Genomic DNA, 22,738 nt, shown 5'->3' with positions numbered 1-22,738 from the left:
AATCGGACTAAAATAACGGCCGCTTCTCATATAACGGTAAATTTCAGAAATGCTTGAAACTTCAATATTTCGAAATTGAAGGACGCTAATTTACTCAAAATTGATACACCCCGGCTTACCATCTAGCGGAAGGTTTCGGAAAGGTGAAAAAACATATATTTAATACTTGCGTCGGGTATTTAATGTTCGGCTCCGCCCGAACTTAGACTTTTTTACTTGTTTTCTTTATATTTAAATTTCCAAGTCCTTTGAAGAAAAAAAATCCTGACGCCTGAGTGAAAAATTAAAAACGCAGTTTTACTATATTTGTCCCATAGTTTCGTGAGTACATATATCGATTCTTTCGTGTGTTTTGAAATTGTTTGCTTTTGTCGCACGGTGTTAGATATACATATATTTCCATCGAACCTAGTCCACATCTACCTTGCAACTCAACAATGGGTTCCATACCTGTTTCTTATTCGCTGGTACGGTATTAAGACACTTTTTTAGAATAGATTGTTTTAGACCCCCTCAATATGCCCCTTCCTTTGCAGGCTTTTCCGCAGCCGGTGTTATCCTAATGCCCGGAAACCCATCCCAAAATTAAGAAATCATATCGGTTAACGCATACAGGAGTTTCTGCATTCCGTAGCCACCTGCGGGGAGGTGGTATTCCGCTATAGTGCTCTGATAGCAGTTTCGTTTTTAGAGTAGACAGATCCATTTCTGAAGTAAGGAACTGCTTCTTTTACGGTTAAGAATAGTCGGGAAACCATTACGCTAAGCGGGCGACCTTATTGCTCAATATAGCAATTGCCGCAGTAACTTCCGAAATACTTCTGACGTGGCAGAACCCCACTAGAAGCAAAAGTTGTGGCATCGCTATGGGCAAAAAGCCCCTTGCAATTGCAAATGTCCTGGCTTTCGACCTACATTCGCTGAGTTGGCATGGCATACGTCAGCCCTAGCAGTATGGAAGCGTAAGCCTGCTGTGGATGGAGAGCTCATGGAAGAAGACTCCAACCAACGCTTTCATCCAGCTTTTGTCCACCCGTGATAAAGGTCTCTCTCTCCAATCACCTCACCTCTTCTGGCAATTTGTGTAGAGAAAAAGCTACTTAAAAGCATTTCATTCGTGCAATCAGGGATGAAATCGAAACCCTCCAGAATTTTAAAGTGTCCATTCGCTGAACTTGCTAGGCATCCGTTGAGGCTGATTGAATCCCGTGATGAGGTAGTGAGCCAGGACCGTATTAGTGGTCCATTTACTTACTAGATCAGGGTAACTTTGAGTCAGATCAGTATAGGGTGTCCGGTAATCTACCCTTGACCGCAACTAGTCTAGTTGTTACTTTATAAAAATACCTATTTAAAATAAAAAAGTATACAATAAGGAAAAACGAGCAAAATAGTTAAGAGAATATTCAACAGAAATTTAAGTCTAGTAAAACAGTTCTCACAAATTTATGTAGCAGGTCTTATTCAAACGTTTCGTACAACAAAAGTTTAATTTCATTCAATTAAATTTAATTTGCTCATATTTAGTTTATGTGTATGTATTTACGCAATCATACATGGACACATTATTATATTTTGTAACATCATATGAATATAAAAAAAAGATAATTTGAATTAAATGTCGGCTGCAGAAAACACTCGTCACTGGTGGCACTTAGAAGTTCATTAAACTTGCCGGGAAGCTATGTAGCTTTGAATAGTAAGAAAACGAAAACTTGCGAGGGTGCTAAGTGTTGGGGTAGGTTAAGGAATGGATGTTCGTATGTAGGTGCGTATCTGCAGACATTATTAACACCTCAACGCGCTGACAGGTGAAAGGAACCAAAAGACTCTCTGACATAACATGTGAGGGGTTACTTATAAAAAAAAGCACTAAGGCATAGATGGGAGTATGTGAGTATGTATGTACATATATACAACAAAAGCTATAGAAACCGATAAGCGTCTAGATGTGAGTCTAATTAAGAAATCTTTAATAAAGCTACATACATACATAGATACGCACATAGAATCGAAAGAAGTCGGATTTGCCAGTGAGTTGAGGTATTAGCGCTTTTCACGCGCCCTTCAAACACCATACATTAGACCGTATCAGAAAAGAAAAGTGCGCTGTAAACCGCTGAGTCTAAAGTATTTTTGTACAGCGATTGCGAAAGAATTTTTTTTGTGCCGCACATAAAAGTTGCTTTCTTAAATTTTTGTAATGTCTTCGGCATTTATAGCCGGATCTTAAAATATGATATGTCCATGTTCTTACTTTTGGGGACACAACTTTTTGTTCCAAATTTCATTGACCTCAAGTACGCCATGCTATTATTTACCCATCACATCTCAGCATCTTGCACCCCAACGTACCACCCTAATGTCAGTAAATTAAAGCTCGCCAAAAATCACTAAACTTTTGCTAAAGAAGTATTTCTATTCGAAGGTAATTTCGAGTTTTTTAGAGGTTGCCTTTTTCTATTTTACGTCATATCTTCGCCATTTAGAGTCGGATCTTATAGTAACTATGATACACTATATATCGACGTTCAATTGGGTGGAAAGTTTTTTTGTTCCAAAGTCCATTGACCTCAAGTACGCCGTTCTAGTATTTGCTCGCCAGTTCCTAACACCCTAATGCCAGTAAAATAAATCTTACCACAAATCAATAAACTTTTGACAAGGAAGAATTACGATTATTCCAGTAAAGCAATTAAAAAAAAACACAATTTTATTACCGAATGTAGGTGTCACCGGAAACTATAAAGAGGTTACCTATAGGTTCGAGCAAGCAAAAATAAATTTCTTTTTTCAAATTGTCTTGCCAAAATACTTTAGATCCAGGGGTGTACAGCCAACGTTTTTTTGTTTGCCTTATAAGGTGGTACGGTCTAATGTGCATACATACATGCACACATCAAATAACTAGAACTCCAAAGCCAAAAAATTAAATTGCACTAACACAAACATACTACAGCTATTTAGTGGAGCTGTCGAGTAGACAGCGGGGCACTGGCTGCTCTAGAGGACGCAATTAATAGCTGCTATAGAATAAATATTTCCTCATTTCCTGTCGCGTCGCTTCGTGGCGCACCTCTACACAGCTCGAGCAATTGTTTTTGTTAGAAAAGGAAAAAAACAACATATTTGCAGTCATAAATAAAGCAGCCAACCAACGTCAAAGTGATTCCTCCGTCTAACCCCCATGCAGAGAGGCAACTTATAAAGCAATAAAAAGATATACTTAGTTGCCAACGTAATTGAATAATTTTATATAGAAAATCCACAAGATGTAAACAAATTATATATGGCAGACAGACCAACCAGCGAGAGAGGTGAAAGGCAGCTAGAGAAGGTTGTTGTTGGAAAATAAACACGGCACAGTGTACTAAATGCAGGCGAGAGGATGCTGGAAAATTGTTTAAGTAAACAGTGAAGTTGGCGGCGGCGCTGTTGACTGGTGGCTAGAAGTTTTCGCTGCTTTTGCTGCTGCCACAGCCAACACTTGTTTTACAAACGCGCAAGCATTTACGCTGCCGCTGTGGCTGTCGTTAATGTTGATGTTGTAACACGCGAAAGCGTTAAAGCATAAATATTGATAATAATAGCAAAAACAAACATACTACGCTAGCTAAGAATGTACAGCAGTCAAACTCATACAAAGTACATACTTACATAGACATGATTGTATGAGTGTGTGTAGTGCATAAATTTTAAGTCGGCTGATAAGATTTTCTCCCAGCATCCCAGAGGTCATAAAATAAATACATACTACTGTATATGAATATTTGTTTGCAACGTTAGTCACTCGCCACTTTTTGTTAATATTTAAGCTTAGCTAAAATGGCTAAAGTACTGCAGATAACGTGCAGCATGTTGCATGTGTCCGTGCCTCTTGTTTCATGGCGAAGATGTGTGCCTCGCTGACTGCAAACTGCAGACAGCATACAAGTGACAACAAACAGGGAAAGAAGAAAGACAAGCACGCACGTAAACGTACATAAATACATACATGTAAAAGTGTAAACTTGCGCGCTCGTTTGAAGCTGCTTACAACTTACGGCGTGGACATAAACACATAAAGGATAATCACTTGTTAAACGCCGCTTAATGGCTGTATGATAAGCGAAAATGTTATATAGCAGCTTTGGGGTAAATGCGTTATATCACACATAGCACAGACAGATGATGATGGGATAAAAGAGAGGTTCCAAAACATAATTATTATATATGTAGCGTCTAAAAGACCAACACCCAAATTCATAAAATAAAAAGAACACTTTAACTGCTTTAAAAATCGAAAATTATTATGAAAATGCAAGTGCATACGTTTTGGAGGACGAATGGATATGTAGCTGTTGAAAGTTCTACCCTCTTCTATTGTTCTTCCTCACCAGAACCTTCTATGCCTGCCGGTAGTCAAGAAAAGGATCACTCTTACCGAGAGGAGATTTTTTAGATTCGTAGGCAATCGCAAAGCATAGGCTTCTGTCGGCAAACAAAAAGTGCAAGCTTTAAATCTCTTCTCATGCTGTTCGAGCAGGCTCAAGGGGCATTCCAGAGAACTAGTCACTGTAAGATCATGGCGAAAGTATGGCAATTGAAAACACGAACGCTGTGGAAGTATCGAACTTAAGAGGACCTGATGGCACTTAGGCTGAATACGGCATGCAACATTTCTATAGCTGCACAAGTAAAACAGAAAAGTTCCTGTTACTTTACGGGTATTCTCGAAGTCTTGCACGTTAAACGGATTGCACGAAATGCAAAAAGACTCTTCCAAATTTGCAAGAGTTGGAGTGTGCCCCATTGGAATGTTCTAGCAAGCAGCAAATTTCTGTGTTAAACACAATAACAAGATACACCAAAAAAAGTTAAGTGATAGAAATGAAAGAACTGGCAGAAATATGCAGCAGTTACAATCACAAAACAATTTGCACAGGGACGCATTTATCTTCCTAGGCTTTCTTGCAAAATATATGCATGGGTTTAGACGTTGGTACCATATCTCATATTTGCCACATATCGACTATAAGTGCTAATAATAATAATATATCTGAAGCGGCCGATGGCCGAAATGGAAGCAGTGGACTACATCTCCTGAAAAAGTAAGAAATTGGATTTCAACTAGCCCTAAAGTAAAACTTGCACAACGAGGAATGTTGCGCCACTGCCGATCAAAAAGATTCCAACTACAACTTCAACCGTGACCATCTCCCCATGGGAGATTACAAGTTTGTTACCAGGTTCATAGATACCTGCACTTGCTTTGTCCTACATCCTTGAAGCGTCTGTCTACCAAGGTACTTACCTGCGATCAAGATAAGCGAGTCCATTTACGCAACCTTTTGCGAGCTGGGATCTTCATTTGGAACTTTCAGCCAAAGCAGACTCTTTAGTTCTGACGTCGAAAATTCCGCATATTTCCAACCCTGGTATCTCCCCAAGGAAACCTCAAGAAGTTGTTTTATAGAGAACCATCGTTAGATAGTCAAAATTGCAACTCCGTCATAGATGCTGTTTCTTGAATATAAATATAAAGACGAGTTCATCCTAGAAGCGACTCTGGAGCCTTAGTTGTACAATTTAGGCGAAATCAGAAATTTTTTAAGAATATTTTTAAGGACTTCCAAGGACACATTTACGTGTGGCGTGTGCTCGTGAAACAAAATTCGATGAAATTCGATGATTCGAGGTTTATTTAAAATGGACGAAGGTAATTCTAGGAGCAGGGTCTTATCTAAATAACTACTTGTTTGGACTTACTGTAGGGATATAGGCTTTTTGAAGCTATCAAATTTAATTGATTTTTGAAGTGTCCACATGCACTTAAAATAAAATATTCCTATACATATTTTAATATCGGTAGCCAAGCCTTTATAATTATTTAGCCCGGAAAAATTCCAAAATTTGTATGTATGTCGTATAAATAAAAATGTTTCTTACCATACCAACGTTATTCCACTTCTGAATTAAACGAAAACCCAATAAGTTCTTTAACTTCAATCACTGCAACTTACTTACTCCTATTTACTTACACTTTCAATTAGATTATTCACTTTGGTTGCAATGCATAAACCAACTCGTCAAATGAATAATCTCACTGCTAATGAAAAACAAACTCCATTTGGCTTATTTACTGTAAAACTAAAAACAAAAGTTAAAAAATAAACAAAACCGAAAAACAATTGGTAGTAAATTTTAAAGTGAGTGAAATAAGAGCGCCGAGCACTGAAACTGGCGACTTCCTAAACGCCAAGCAAACGTCACGCCAGGAGTCACCGGCTAAAGTAGAACAACATTCGTATCACAAAGGAAAAGACAAATGAAAAGCGGTGGGGAAACAAAGAAAAAAAGTTTCAAAATGAAATGTTTCATGTCTGCTGGACATGAAAAGGTCCTCCAAAACAAAGTAATGCGAATGGCCATAGGGAGGGGCAGAAAAAGTAGATGAAAATAAAAACCCCCGCGCTAGGCGAATGGAGAGAGCCATGCCAGCAATGACGTTTCAGCTTTGAATTATGCAGTTATGCGGTTAGTTTAGACACTTTGGCTGATGGTGAAGCGGTTATTTTCAACTTGCAATGCAAAAAAGCACATTTGCAACAAATATTTATTAATGTAAGAAAATTTTGTAAACAAATGCCAGTTGTGGAAACTTAAGAGCGCAACACTTAATAAATTCAGCAAACCACTTAAGGGGAAGATACACGAGAAGCGCTTTGAAGGAGAGTAAATTATAGTTCAGCAAGCAAACTTGCGGCTTGCCACAATGCACAACTTTTGCATGCAACAAACTTTTAAGGAAACTAAAAATGAAAAATGTGCAACTTGCTCTACTAAAATATCTATTATTTTTATGTTTACGCTGAAAATGGAGACAAATGTGCTTGCAATGTGCCTTAATGCTGTTAATTGCTTTTTTTGCGAGCTGCAACAATTATCTTTTGTCACTTTTAAGCGAATAGTTGCTGCTTCTGGTAGTGTTTTGCTAAAAAGGCATGCGGACAATTAAATGAAAATGAAAGCGACAGCAACAGCGCGCTTTGTATAAAAATGATGCCAAAAGTTGAGTGTAAACTTTCAACTCGAGGTCTGCCACTCGCAAAAGTCACCGCGACGCGCCACAAAGGCAGTTCAAAACAACAAATACTTACAAAAACATACTCGGTTCTAATTCAGTTAAGAACGTCTCAATCTGCACGCTATGTACGTTCGCATTAATTTCGCTCCAAATGTTGACCGTCAGCGTCTGTTGCTTGGCAAGGCTTCACAGTTTTGCTCCCTTTTGAGACACGCTTGGCTGCCGACATTCTACTTTAAAATTTCCCCGGCTATTTTTTTTCTTTTCGTGGTTGAGCTTTTGCAACTTCTGCCATAATGATGTGGGCGTTTGTAAGTGCTTAGTAATTCTATCGCCCACTTTTTCTCTCATTTCTTTTTTTTTGCTTTTTACATTTTAAACAATTTTTTCTCAATTTGTATTTACATAAGGATGTACATTAGACCGTACCACCTTGCAAGCAAACAAAAACAGGTCGCCTTAAACTCGTTAGTCTAAAACATTTTTGTAGGGCAGTTTCAAAAAAAATTTTTCTAATTTGGGTGGAACCTAGGGGACGCCTTTTTACATTTTTCGGTGACACCTACATTCGGCAAGAAAAAATTTACAATTCTCCTTTAATAATGCAAAAACTTCCTTAGCAAAAAATTTATAACTTTTCGTAGCATATGCGTTCGGCCAAATAGTTTTTCGAAATTGTCTTGCAAATATACCGTAGACTCCGTTGTAATACGGCGTACTCTTTTTCCGGTACGGTCTAATGTTCATACTATGTAAGGGCCTAGTAGTTGAGTAAAGGAATAGCACAAACTTATGATCTCAAAAGTGCTTCAGATTAGTGAAATGTACATACATATCTGTGTGCAATTTTACATTTTAATTTTTAGTAATTTCCGCAATTTACCACAAGTAGAAAATCTGATAAAAGCTGATAAGCCTTTTATATAATTTAACGTTTTTAAAAAATTATGCAAGCAAAGTTTCCGCTTACTTAGAGGAATTTAACTTAGCAAATTTCCAACTATCACCTTCGCATTTATTTTTCAATAACATGTGTATAATGATTTTTCAATTAAAATTTTATTTGAAGCTAAAAATCTGAACATTTGTCTCCTTTAGTTTCAACCTACTGGTACCTATTATAAATTGTGAGTGTGTGAGTAAGTATGTGCCTCTTTCACTTTAAAGCGGCTGAACGTATTTTCATGAAATTTGGCGCCCAGATTTGCTAAATATAACCTGGGAGGTTTGCCACCTTTAAATAAAATATTTTAACAATGTTGTCAAACGAAAGGGGTTCTAAAAAGATTCATAAATAATTGATTTTCAAGAGGGTTGCCATCTATTCAAAAAGTTTACTCAATGTAATTAACATGTTAAATGAAATATTTTTAAATGACTGTTTCAGCACGATAGAAATTAATCAGTTGAAATTTAAAATATATAACAAGCACCGATTCCGGTTAAATAAAACACATTAATTTAAAGGGAAAAGGCCGTAGCCAAAAACCCTTATTTACACTCGCAGTCATTACAGTTTACTTACTTAGTTTACTTACAAACAAGTTATACGAAATATCAAAATATAGATGTCAAACGAAGGAGTGCTAAGACATCTTTAGTTTGAACACTAAGAAGATTTTTGAGGTGTTGAAAGAGGGTTGCCACCTGTTTAAAAAGTTAAATTCAAATTATTTTACAAGTTAAATGAATTTCTAAAATATGGGTGTCAATCGAAGGGGGTTAGAAAATTTTTTATTTCTAATCTGTATTTAGCGGAGTTGCCACATGTTTGAAAATTGAAATTCCACTTAATTCAACAGTTAATTAAAATATGTATCGCAGTGTCCGGCGAAGGAGAGTTAACAACGATTAAGCTTGAAAATACTTTTGAAGAGGGATGCCACCTGTTTGAAAAGTATAACTCAATTAAGTAATTCAAAAAGTATATGAAATATAAAAATTCCGTAGTCAAACGAAAAAATGTTAAGAAATCTTTAGTTTGAACACGTGTTCAAAAAGTTACATTCAAATTATTCAGCAAATTGGATGAATTATCAACAAATTGTTATAAATTGAAATGGGTTTGAAAGGGATTTATTCCTGAGGTGATAAAGTTTTATTTTTTTAATTAAGAACTTTTTTCGTCGGTTTAGGGAGATTTGTAATTCGACGAAAATAAAAACATGTACTATGCCAGACTGCTCGTCACTCAGAAACCGCTGCACGGTTTTGATAAATCTCTTATAACTCTGACTAACATTTAGAATATTTTTTAAGTTTTTGAAATTCAATTTTGAGCATTTCAACGCCATGCGGGTTCATTAGTATTTCATATACCTCCAATTAGGACTACATCCGTTTTAATTTGATGCCGGAGCCATAATTTTTTTGAAATATTTTTACAATGCATTTCTTGTAAATCTATTAAATTGCACATCAAACACTTTCAACGAGTATGTATTGCAACACACTCAAATTTATCGAAGAAGCACTCAAAATAAGCAAAATATTTATTTAACTAGTGAAATTAGGATAACTTAAAAGCTTACAGCAATTAAAATGCAACTTTATTACAGAAATTAACTAATGGAAAAAGCTTAAAGTGAAACAAAAAACAAAAATTTTGGTAAAGCGAAACAATTTATTTCATTACAGTAAATACATATTTGCATGTTGTTTTTCTTCTTGTTGCCTACTTATTGCTTAAAAGGCCAATCATCTGCTGAACTGTTAACTATATGTATGTAGGTAATTGATTTTTATCTTTCTTTTCAATTAGACACATCCCGATTTAGCCCATAAATTGCCTTATTTATTGACTCACAATCAAACTAACAGAATTGGATCAGTCCTAAGAGAAGCAAAAATCAAAAAAAGGAACATAAATAAGAACACCATGCAGCGCGCGCCTCAGTGTGTTGCGCCCACTTTATTATTTATTTTTTTTTTTTAATGCAAAGCACCTAAATTGGCTCAAATTCATGTATGGCGCTTCAGAAATCTTTTCAAACGCCTCTCGTCTTAAACAACAAAGTTCAGGGGGGCGTTGCATACCTTTCACGCGCGCTATACATATTTAGCTGTTTAACGTACGAGTAGATACGTCACATTGATGTTCTTACCGCCTCAAAAACAAAAGTTTACACGCACATACATGCGCGTAATCGTACACTAAATGCCTTGGCATTTTATAAAATTAGCGCGTCAACACAAGCTATCAACGCGTAGATACAGGTTGATTGTCTCGCCCGAANACACTAAATGCCTTGGCATTTTATAAAATTAGCGCGTCAACACAAGCTATCAACGCGTAGATACAGGTTGATTGTCTCGCCCAGCCAGTCTCGTTGCAGCCATTCAACTTTGGAAAATGCCAGCGTGCAGTGAAGTGCACAGTGAGTCATTCAAATGCATCTGAGCATATTTTCGAGTACATATTTATCTACATATCTATGAACAAATGTGATTGCGGAGAGCAAATNTCAACGGCGAAGCATAGTGTTACTCTCATGAAATCTGAAAGCAGACTGAATTGAAATTCGCTGCGTCGTTTCTGTATACGTATAAGCGCTGCGACGCAGACGCTACTCGCGAGTAGCGTTTTGCCCAGCTATGATTTAAATACTAAATTAAGTTCTCATTTAGATGTTCGTCAGCGCCACATGATTGGAAAGAAGAGACATATCAACACAATAAAAAATTTTAACGCAAATAAAACATGAATTGCACCGTGAGGCACGCATTTTAGGACCACAAACAAACTATGGCCTAGCACTAGATTTAACGTGACGTGTCCGAACGTGATAGTCAAACCCCTTATATTGATTTGCTCTACCTTTCACATTTTTTTAGGCAAGCAATCTTAAATAAGGATGGTATTCAAGGCTAATTTTTGTCTTCAGTTATCTATATTTTGTAGAATTTTGTGAGAATTTTTATTTTATTTTACTAATCTTTTAACTCCTAATAAAATGGGTCATTTTGACAATTAATTTGAATAAGTTCCATGTTTATTTATAGAGTGTGTCACACTCAATCTAGACGGAGACGATAGCCCCTCCCCGCAGAGTAAGAGCCTTTGACTTATGATATATGTATATCATATATGTATGTACATACATAAGGGTGGTCCAAAAATGCATGTGAAAAAGTAAAGTCGGAGTTTTAATGCCGCCACCCCCTAGGATTCTTCTATACCGAAAAAATATACCCATATTTATTTTATTATGAAATCAAAAAATATTTAGGAAGTGCTCAAACCGCTCAAAGTTATCCATCTATCTTATATGTATGGGAAAAAACTACTTTTCGTAGAAGTAGTGTAGAATTCCTGAAAAAACAACCATTTTTTCATGATAACTATATTTTATAGGTCCGCCAAAAACCCCCAGAAAATGTGATAGGGGTATATTTTTTCGGTATAGAACAATCCTAGGGGGTGGCGGCATTAAAATTCCGACTTAACTGTGTTTGGACCACTCTAATGTACATACATATATGCAAACAGTGGGGAGCAGAAATGAGTACACTGTAATTTTTGTTAAATACTTGCAAGGTTTTTATAGTTAATTATTATTTTTTATCATCTTTTCATTAAAATATGGTTAATGCTATAACCAAAATTAAATAAACCAAAATTTCAAAATTTATACAGAGCTTAGAAAATCGAAAGATATTTTCATGAAAATTTCAACATTTTAGTCCGATTTTTTGAGTATGCATTTTGGTAGCCCATTAAATTTTAGTGCAAGTTTTATGAGGCTGAAAAATCGCGTTGACTTTTAATATTTTTGTTTTTGTTGACGTTAAAAAGTTGAAATTTTAATGAAAATTTTTTTAATTTTTCTAAGCTCTGTATTAAGTTTGGAAGTGTGATTTATATGGTTTTGTTTAAAGCATGAACGATATTTTTATCAAAAAATAACTTTGGGTATTCATCAGCCAGCCCCAAGAACCTGCCGTCCTTCTCTGTAGAAAAACCCATTTTGGTAAGATGGTGTCTTAACCATGTAGATTCTAAAATTATAGTATATGGTTTTTGCAATAAAGTTAAATAAGTTAAATGCATAAAGTAGACAATGGCCTTCCGTCCGAAAGATTTACTGTGGGGTGGTTTTGGACTTACTCTTTAAAAAAAGTGATCATACGAAAGATCCATAGACGAATTTCTGTTGAAAAGTGGTCGTGTTGAGGGCCCTAAAAAAGCATTTACATAGAAGCTTTAGAATTAAAATGTTCAGATTCAGAGATGCAATCCTAACAGATAGCACGAAAAAATAAATTTTCATTTTTTTTATCTAGATAGCCTTTTTATTGACCTTTAATTTCCTTTTTGTAAAACATGATTTAATTTTTTTTTCAGTAGTGCATTTTTTGGGCAAAAATTCTGACTAAGGAATTTCCATTTTCCTTCTCACTGCAACTCAATTCAAGACCAATTAATACTGATCTTCTCTTTTGTGGGTTAAAAAAGAAAGAGCGCTCTTCAACTGAATTTATCTTTGATATAACTCCGTTTTTTCGGCTCAGTTCGCCGGTAAAATTTTGAATGTGGTCTACGAGAAAAAAAGTTTGGGAACCTCCGGTCTAACTGCCTGTTTTTCAGGCGAAAACTAACTTTTTGCATGTGCTAACATCACTTTTTGCATGTGCTAACATCACTTTTTTTTGTGTACCTCTATTTTAGATAATACAGTAAAATATAGGAAAAGTAACTTGGTTTTTGTAAAAAGCCATAACGTTATCAAAATATTAGAACACATTCTTTAAAAAAAAAGTGGCTATACAGACTAAAGCTGCGGGTAAATAGATATTAAAGATGTGTTTGTCTGTTTGTTGCTGCAAAAGTGTCTTCTTTTAATTTTTCTCCGAATTTTTGCTATGACATTATCTGATAGTGCGGACTCCGTGCGCTGCCATTACTGATGCTTCCTCCACCACTCGTTGGCTCTTAGCGACCTGCGTCATTCCAAACGATTCTATGATGGAACCCGGAGCAATCAATATTACCCAGGGAATGTCCTGTTGCATCTTCACGAAGTCTCTGATCGGTGTGATGGCCACACGACGATCGATATGCCGGAATTTGTGTATAGGTTCAGAAGGCTGTGGCTCTGGTGCAGTCCTTAGCCCTATGTTAAGTCATCAAGCTAGACCTGAGATCATCCAAATAGCACAGAACGTTCGTTGTTTGCCCTGCAGAACGCACGGTTCGTTTCACTTTTATAAGAAGAACTAACCTATCGAATAATATACCAGGGGAAATAAAATAAATATTTGGTGCTTACACTAAGTGTTTGGCCAAGCTTCCCCACGGATGTGAGGCGTGCGCCTTGATGTTGTCACACAAAGCGCAGGGACCTACAGTTTTACGCCGCCTCCGAACGACAAATGGATTTTATGAGAAGCTTTTTCAAGGCAAAAATACACTCGCAGATTTGCCATTGTCTGCCGAGGACGACCGCTTTTTAGAAAAAACCTTTCTCAAGAACCTTTTGGGATATTGCTCTGGCCAGGATCGAACCTTGGAGAAACCATCTCTAGCCGTGGTAATAATGTTTATGTGTACCGTTGAACCAGCTATTGCCATGTTTTGAAGTTTTTCATTTTATATCCACTATCGGTCCTAAGGGTCTAGCAAAGTTTAACTTCAGTTTACATACAAGTTTATATACTTATTTGAACCAAAAAACATATTCATATCGAAATTCGCAAAAAAAGTCTTTAACACCCTAACGTAGATATCACATTTTATCTTCTAATAATAATAAATAGTTCAATTGTTTATATAGAGGTTAAATATTATATAATAGTACATATATCTGTCAATAAAAATTAAAGCGGTCGCCGTTAAAGAATTGCAACACTACACACATGCATTTGTATCTTGCCATTGTCCACCGCCTCGTTGTCTCACCCACTGCAACAAACAAAAAAAAAATACACCAAGCACAATTTATTTGCTCATACTTTCAATTGTTCTTGCTTTCTTCTTATTCTAGCATGAGCAATTAATTACAAAAAAAAAACACAAATTGTGCACTTTCTCTTTGCCAACAAAAAAAAATTAAGAAATATGTACTTTGTAGCATTTCTTCATAAAAAGAAAATTACTAAAGCTAAGAAAGTTGTATGCCCCAGGCACATTGCGGCTACTCTATCTGGCCGTCGAGCTAATTGGCATTGGTAATTGAATTGCATTTAAATTTAAAATGTAATTTGTTTGTATTTCAGCCCATTTGCTTTTAGTTTTACTTTTACTTTCATTTGTTTACAGTTTAGCCTCAGCTGTGGCTATTTTTTTTTTTTGTGTTTGTGTTGCAGGGTGTACAAGTGCACTGCGTGTGCATCACTTTGCACAAATGTGTGTATGTATGTATGTATGTACGTACTTTTGCTGCATTTTGTGTTTCGATATTGTTGCAATTAGTACAGCAACATTTCCACATGTCTCAATTGCCAATTGATTGATGTCTTCTGCTGGCGGTCGAGTTGAATTGAATTATTTCAGAAATTTTTTACACAATTTTTTGTGGCATTTTATCAGCGAGGTTACATGGGAACGGGGTGACAATGACATACATGTATTTATTTTTGAGGTTTTTGTTTTAAGATTTTGATCAAAATTTGTGTTAAATTCAAAAAAAATATTAGCAACACTGTTCGTTCAAACTGCTTATTGTTTTGCGCAAAAACACTATTTTTCATATTTGTTTTATAGAATCATATAACAGAAATATAATTAAAAACTAAAAATAACAAAATATATTTTCGAATTCCATTTTTCTCTACTAATATGCGAACATCGCACATTTTTTAGAAAACTAAATAATTATATTAACTATTCTTTTTTTTCTTTCTTTTAGAATGCGAAAGATGCAAAATAAGCACAAAAAGGTTAAACCTCAACAAATTCTGCAAAAGAGATTACGGTGAGTGCTATAAAATATCTTTTTTTCATTTTTTCAACAAAAATTTACTTTGCTTCAATCAAAAAAAAAAAAACAACTACGCCCTTCCATCTCTACCCACCAGCAATAATGGCGAAGGTGATTGGCCGCGAAGCGAGCACCGAAGTAACGAGCAGCAGCGAGCAGTACACCAAAGAAAATCAACAAATGGATCCCGACGACGAAGCGGAAGCCATGGAATCCACCTCACCCGAAACGGTCAAATACGATATACAAATACAGGCGATCTTCAAGCGTACCCCACTCGAATACGCAACAACGAATACAATCCTAAAACGGGGACCTTTGACCTGGATCATACCGATTAAGAATCTTGAATGTCGTTGTCCCAGAATCAAAATGAATCGGTAAGCTAATAGCAATGATGGGCATACATTTTTGGCCACAATTCTCAACTGTTATATACATACAATTTTTCTACACTCACTTTTAGCTCCTATCTGATACTGGGCAAAGATTCGGAATCGCCACCCGGCTATCTTGGCATCGGGCCGCGTTCCATTGTGATCGAATGGAAGGATGAATGGTATCGACGTATGAAACGATTTCAGCGACGTGCGCGAACGTGTCAGTAAAAAAAAAAAAAAGAAGGAAACTAAAACCCACACACTTCCAAATACATATGCACACAAACGCATACGCATACCCATATTTTAAATGTATTTGTATTTATTATAAATAATAATAATTTGGTATAATTCTTAAGGCTAAACTACTTAAATGCATTTAAAGTGAAAAAAAAAATATATTAACACATCCATTCAAGCACACATACGTACCAACATAAATACGTAAATTTAAATGCTTTTGAATGAAACTGACCATTTTTCGCTGTGTAAAAATTTAATATTTTTAGCGTACTTAAGTTAGGGGTTTCTAAAAAAAAAAACTATACGTGGCAATAATACGCGCTGTTTTTTTTAATATTTGTTTACTTATAATTTTTGCACTGATTTATTCGTATTAATGTAATTAAATTTTTTTTACTTACATTGATTTAGTTTTAATTAAAAATGAAAAGCTTATTAAAAGCTTGAATCATAAATTTTTTAATTATATGAGCTTTTTCTAACTTTTGTAAAATTTTAATGAAAACTTGCATATGTTTATTAATAATATACAAATGCAGCTATTTGATATGAAAATTTGTGTTAGAATTTACATAAAAAGTAGCATTTTTTATTTACCAAAGTATTCATATAAAAGTGTCCTGAAATCGGTTTTAAGAAAAAGGAAATATTAATACTAACTAAAAAAAAATATCAATAAATTTTCGCAACTCTAATAGGCTCAACTATGCTTTTAAAACTTTGAAAGGGCACTAAATCGGTATTGGCCAGAAAGTTTTTAATCTGTAACAGCCCTTCAGAAAGCTTAAAAAAGCTTCGCACGCATGTCTATGAAGTGACCGACGGAGCTTCTAAATTACCATGAAATTACTCTTTGCCGATCAGCGCTGTAAATCCGTTGCAATAACTTTTATTTTTTTTTCATAAAACCTCTCAATTCGATGTTCGACAAGTCATCACCAAAATATAGCCCTCTGGATGCTTTTTAAAGCTTTCTTTAAAGTTTATGTAAACTTGCGAAGGGCAAACGTCTCTGATTTAGACAAGTACATGCCTATATACCGCAAGTATGCCAACCTATGAAATATATAGAAAGCTTAAAAAAGCTTGGAACGTATGTCTATGAAGTGTCCAACTCTAGAAGCTCGATAATGTAACTACATACATACATTCCTAAAAGCATTGTAACTCGATGTTTTCAAAATCTCCGTGACCTAATGTACTTACGTGACGCTCTTCTCCACGATGCAAACCGGATTTAGGCAATTTTTGCCATTTTTCCAATTCTTTACTTAATTATTACTTTGATACTAACATAAATTATAAAATTCACAACCTTTGCTTTCAAAAATCCCCACAGAAAACAATGCTTTCATTTCTCCGATCTATTTTTAAGCTTTTGAGACCTACATACAACACTTTCTACAGCAAGAGCTTAGGGCTAGCTTTTTATTTTTATTAAAATATGTATTCTTTTTAATAAAACGAAAATCGAACGTTCATTTTTGCTTGCTGGAAGGTAGTTTCAAAACCCAGCTAAGTGAGAAACCCTTTTTTACAAAAATTTCAGCTGCAACATATTTACAGTCTGAGTACACTTTATAACCATTTTGAGAATATTGTGTCACAAAAATATATATTAGAAAGGAGCTTTTAAAGTCACACAAAAAGTCCACGTATGCCTGGAATGGGGCACCTCATAGACATGTGTAAAGAGCTTTCTCTATGTATGAAGGAAGATTAGTTTTGATTTGGAGCTCTTTAAATTTCCGTCTAAACTTCTCAAAGTCATAATATTTTAACAAACCGAAATTAACAAGAAATCTCAGTCAAAAATCTTTCTTCGAAATTTTCAAAAACTTCAAGCTTTTAGCAAAACTTTGAGGAACGTATCGGCATTTCTTTCAATAAACAATAAATTTTAACAAAATCATAGTAGTTTTTTGGAAGCTTTTAAAAGCTCTTCTGCAATAAATTACATTTTCTCGGAAACAATGCAGCTTTATTTTTGAACAAAACCGAACTAAAATATAGACATACGTGTCTCATCAAACAACTTAAACGAAAAATTGCAGCTTGAAGAAAAATTAACTTCGGTTTGGAAGCTTTTGAAAGCACTTTAAGTTTTCATCTATTATTCTCAAAATCGTAATTTTTTTACAAACCGAAATAAAAACATGTCAGTCCAAAATCTTTCTTCGAAGCTTTCAAAGGCTTTTCAAGCTTTTAGCAAAACTTCGAGAAAAGTTTCGGCATTTCTTTGACTAAACAATAAAATTGAACAAAAACGTGGTCGTTTTTTTTTATTGAAAGCTTTTAAAAGCTCTTCAAGATTCCACATTATATTTTCTCGCAAGCAATGTAGCTTTATTTTTGAACGAAACAATTTTAAAATGCATGCATACATAGATACATGTTTCATTACGCAACTTAAACGAAAAATTTTAGCATGAAAAATATTAACTTTGGTTTGGATGCTTTTGAAAGCACTTTAAATTTCCATCTATAATTCTAAAAATAGTAATTTTTTAACAAACTCAAATTAAAAAGAATATGTAATTCAGTGCTAAAATTTTCTCAAAACGTTCGAAAAAAAAAATAAAAATATTGGGTTTGTAATCTAAAAATTAATCTTAAAATTTATAAGACCAAAATTATGAAATATTTCATGTAATGCTTGAAATTTCGTCAAAAAAATCTTGTTTGAGTTTTAGCCACAGAAAAAATCTTTCAGACACATACAAAAATGCTTGCAATTTGAGCTAAAAAGCTTGTGAAAGCTTTATGTCGCATGAGTAAATGCGATGAATGTAAAGTTGAGTTAAAAGCGACATTGAGATAGACTTCGTCTATATGTACTATTAAAAAGGTAAAATGCGATTTTGCAGATATCTACAAAATCTTCAAAAATATCAAAAAAATTACATAAATTAAAATGTTTTCTGAAATCTTAAAAGAGCATTTACAAAAAGTCATCAAGTCAAAAAACGAAAATTTAAAAGCAAAACCGACATTCGTAAAAATTACGAGAAATGCATAAATCAATGGTAAAATAAAAGAGCTACGTACTTATTTTCAGAAAATCGAAATAATCGACCAACTGTTATCTATTGAAAACCAACATGATTTCATGCCATACAATTTGCCATAACATAACTATTTACTCAAATACTGTTGTAATTTTTAGTCCAATCACTCACAGCTCCTACATACATACAAACATAGAAACCGGAAAACTTAGCATATATGTATGTAGATTTGTTGCATATGTATGCACATGCATTTGTGAAGAATTTGTTTATATGTATTAGTAGTAAATATGTGAAATAACAAATAGAACTGGAACAATAAACAATGCGCCAATAAATTACCTAAACTAAATAAAATTAAATTAAAATAAATAAATACCAATACGTACATATCTTGCAATTTCATACACACAAACACACCTACATACATACATACATAGATGGTAACAACAATCAAATGTACGAAAAGCAATAATGTTTAACACACCGCACAATAAAAGTATTAAATATTGAAATTAACTTTATGTACTTAAAATTTATAGAATACGAAAGCAAGCATACATACATAAATACATATGTATATGTATAAGAAGAAAAGAGAAAATAATTAAATACATATGTATATCTACATATAAACATTGAAAAATATTTTTAGCAATTAGTTCTATCCTTATTATAGTAAGTGTGCATTTTAAATTAAAAGTAAACATAAAATAAAACGAAAATACTAAATAAACAAATTAACCGCCAATGTACGAGTAATAAATGCTAAATGCTAAATACCAATACTAAAAGCTAATCATTTTTATATATACATAGATGTTAACAACTATTTAATAATTTATTTACATATTTAACTGTGTAAGAAATGCCAAGCTTAATTTTTCTAATTTTGTTTTCCTATAATTTTACATATATTTTCTTCTTTTTACAAGCATTTCAAAAATGTTAAATGATAAATAAGAATGTTAGAGAAGAGAGCGAATAGTTGAGTTCGCTTGGAATTATGGCCACTCTACTTACGTACGTCTTTGTGCAAATAAAATATATTTGTGAGTATAAGTATGTAAGCAAATGGATATTTCAGCCACGAAATTGTACTTGTAATGTTTTAATGTCCACAGCAAATAAATAAAACGAATAATAAATATTAATGATGTACAGTTGAAGCTGCAATGATTTTTTTTTCTACAATAGTCGGTTTTAGTTTTTTTAAACTTCGAGTTTTTGGAAACTAATACTAAGTCTTAGAAGCTAAACGGCCGTCACCCTGCACTAGAGTTATCATTTGTAAATCGATTAATTCAGTCCTTCATACTAAATTTTTTTTCGATCTTTCAGTTCTGATCGATCCAAAAAATTCGAGTATCGACTTTCCATTTTTCCCCGAATGAATGAATAACGATCTACGGTTTGCCATAGAAAAACTAAATAATTTTAAAGAAATTTTAATTTGAATCTGGTACAAAAAGATTGCCATTGAAAAGCAGACACCCGCCTACAGCCGTTACTCATAGCAAACAGACGTTGAGGACTTCAGTTGACCTTTAATCACTTCACTAGGAAAAGGAAACTTCCAGGAAGAGGAATATATTGCGGGAATAAGATTGCGGGCGGCTTAGCCAGAACAGCGGGGGCCTTGTCTCCAATAAGTCCCGAGCCATTCCTTGCAATATGACCAAACACTATTAGCGTTTGGACACTCTGGGGCGCTATATAAAAGGACGGTCCTGATGAGAAACTTGGGGAGTGTTTGTTGTGATAGAGGACCATATTTTTATTTAGTTGTTTATTACAAATACCAGCTTTGTCTTGTCCTCGTTCACCACTTGACCAAGCTCCTTTGCCTCCTCCTATAGACCGCAGATTGCTGCGCTATTATGAAATTATGATTTTTAAAAAATTTGCCACATTTTTATGTATTAAAGTAAGAATATCCCTACAATAACATAGAAATAATTCATTAAGCAATTAATATTGCAAAAAGCGCATAACCACAATGAACCGCAATTTAATCACAAAATGGCCAGCACCTGCAAAATATTTTTATGTGTGGGGAAAAAATATGATTCATTTATGTATGTACATACATATATGCTCTTCAATTTGTATAGGTTTTTAAGTAAGTACTTTGCAGTGCAAAAATATTTTCATTTCCAAAGGCGCATACAGGGCATGTTGCCCTATAGGAAATTTTGAAGCAAGCAAAAATTTTGTGTTCGAATGTTCGAAGATTTTGTAGTGGTTGTACGTTTCAAGATAAGACGAATATTTTCCTTACACCTTCTCGAATACTGTGTGTTCTTTTCCTGCGAAATGTAGCATTAAAAAAAATCATATGTGTATGTATCCACAAAAATTTCAAAATGTTAAACAAATTTTTAAGAGTTTACAAAAAAATCCTTAAATCGCAAAAATTTGCCAAATTTTAACTTGAAATCTGATAAATTTGACATATTATTGAAACGTATTCATATACATCCATAAACTCGCTGAGTTATAGCTGCCCAAAAAAGTATGCATGTTATATGGTTATATGGTTAATATGGTATGTGCAATTTCAGTAACGAAATTAAATACGAAGTTTATCATATTTGTTGTTATTGTTGTAGCAGCATATTTGTTCATTTCCGTTGCTGTAATTTAAACTATTAACGGGCTTATCTCAAACAATTTAACTGTTCTCCAAAAACATAGAATTTCAAGCGTAATCACGATAAACCGAATGGAGCTAATTCCCAGTGCACCGATGAAAATTCGTAATTTTACTCCAAAAGATGTACCTAAGCACATAACGATGTACCTAAACGCCTGCGTACATACATGCACCTACATGTTACATTTCATAGCATTTTATAATTAACGCCCCTAGGCTATGCGAAAATGGGATGAACATTTGCTGCTATCGAAAATATTTATGAAATTGAAAATAATTCAAATATGTGCGCATTTATCGCAAACATTTTCAGCGCAAAGGAAGGGAAGCAGATTATTGTTGCCGGCCACCAACTACAAGCTGCATCATTCCGCGCACGGGTAGCCGAAATAACGCAACGCAATCTGAAATTTCGCAATTTTGGGAAAATTTTTCTAGCAATTTTTAATTTAATAAAACTCAGTTGCAATTGTTTTGGTAAATTGGCAAAAAGGCTAGCAAAGCGGCCAATCATATCGATAAACCGACAAACTCTTATCAGGCATGTCGGCCGCTGGAGCACCTGCACGACCTGCTGTGGTGTAAAACACATCCGCTACATCCGGTGCCGACGAACGCACGCAGTGATGCATTTAATTCACTTACAAATGTGTGTGGGTTCGTAAGTGCATTGCCAGTTTTTTTTTTTGCTTTTTTGCTGTTATAAGCACTTGCATGCATTTGTGCTGCCCAACTCCCTCGATTGCATAACGGCAATGAAATAAATCCTTTTATTTGTTCATAATTTCCATAGCGACCACAACAATTGCCGTACAAACAATGGTTTCGTGGCGGTCATTGTGGCAGGAGCGGTGAAGTGAACAATTGCAGCAGCTGTCGCGAAATCTCTTCAATATATTACATACCCAACAGTTGTCCAGCCAGTCTGCCCATCCAATTCCTGCAATTCGGGTAAATCTGCAACCACTGTGGCTTTTATTACATTTATTGTCATGTATTTTGTTTGTATCGGTTTTTTCGTTTGGTTTCGTAAATCCAATGATTGCATTAATTTATCGTTTATATTCGCATTTTATGTCATAAGCGGCTGATATGAAAGGGGAGGGTGGGCGTGAAGTTAATTATTGCACATATGCCCCTATCATGGTGAAATTATACATACATAGTAGGATGTATGGATTTATGTGCTTACCCGTAGGTGTGGGCAGCGGAAGCAAGCATACAGATAAATTTCTATTTGGCAATATCAGCTTCTATTGATGTTATTTAATAAAAAAAAATCGAGCCGGGTAGAATCAAAAATGCATTTCTATGTGTAATCATAGTACATATGTACATACATATATATGAATGAATGCGTTTCTATCCAAAAAAATTAGTTTAAAAATCATTTAAAATTGAAATGCAAAAACTGAGAGCGTCTTCAGTTGAAGTTATTCTGCTTGTTTGTTATTAAGCGGGCTCAT

At 34.6% G+C, this 22,738-nt stretch overlaps 1 protein-coding gene across 1 annotated transcript in view; it reads left to right on the top strand.

Moving 5' to 3' along the window:
* The window catches only part of LOC108367334 (netrin-A-like), a gene marked incomplete at its 5' end in the record, with an annotated part of 17,807 nt that extends 1,895 nt beyond the window's left edge, over positions 1-15,912 (top strand). Inside the window, 3 exons of the mRNA XM_017621928.1 lie at positions 14,914-14,979; positions 15,083-15,365; positions 15,452-15,912. Coding sequence (XP_017477417.1) covers positions 14,914-14,979; positions 15,083-15,365; positions 15,452-15,593 — 491 coding nt within the window. The remainder of the gene's footprint in view (positions 1-14,913; positions 14,980-15,082; positions 15,366-15,451) is intronic.
* Positions 15,913-22,738: the final 6,826 nt, after the last annotated feature.

This window comes from Rhagoletis zephyria, unplaced genomic scaffold (assembly GCF_001687245.7).
Source record: "Rhagoletis zephyria isolate East Lansing unplaced genomic scaffold, Rhagoletis_zephyria_1.1 Rzeph_scaffold_02644, whole genome shotgun sequence".
NCBI classification, from domain to species: domain Eukaryota; kingdom Metazoa; phylum Arthropoda; class Insecta; order Diptera; family Tephritidae; genus Rhagoletis; species Rhagoletis zephyria.
This window is presented reverse-complemented; position numbering and strand designations above follow the sequence as displayed.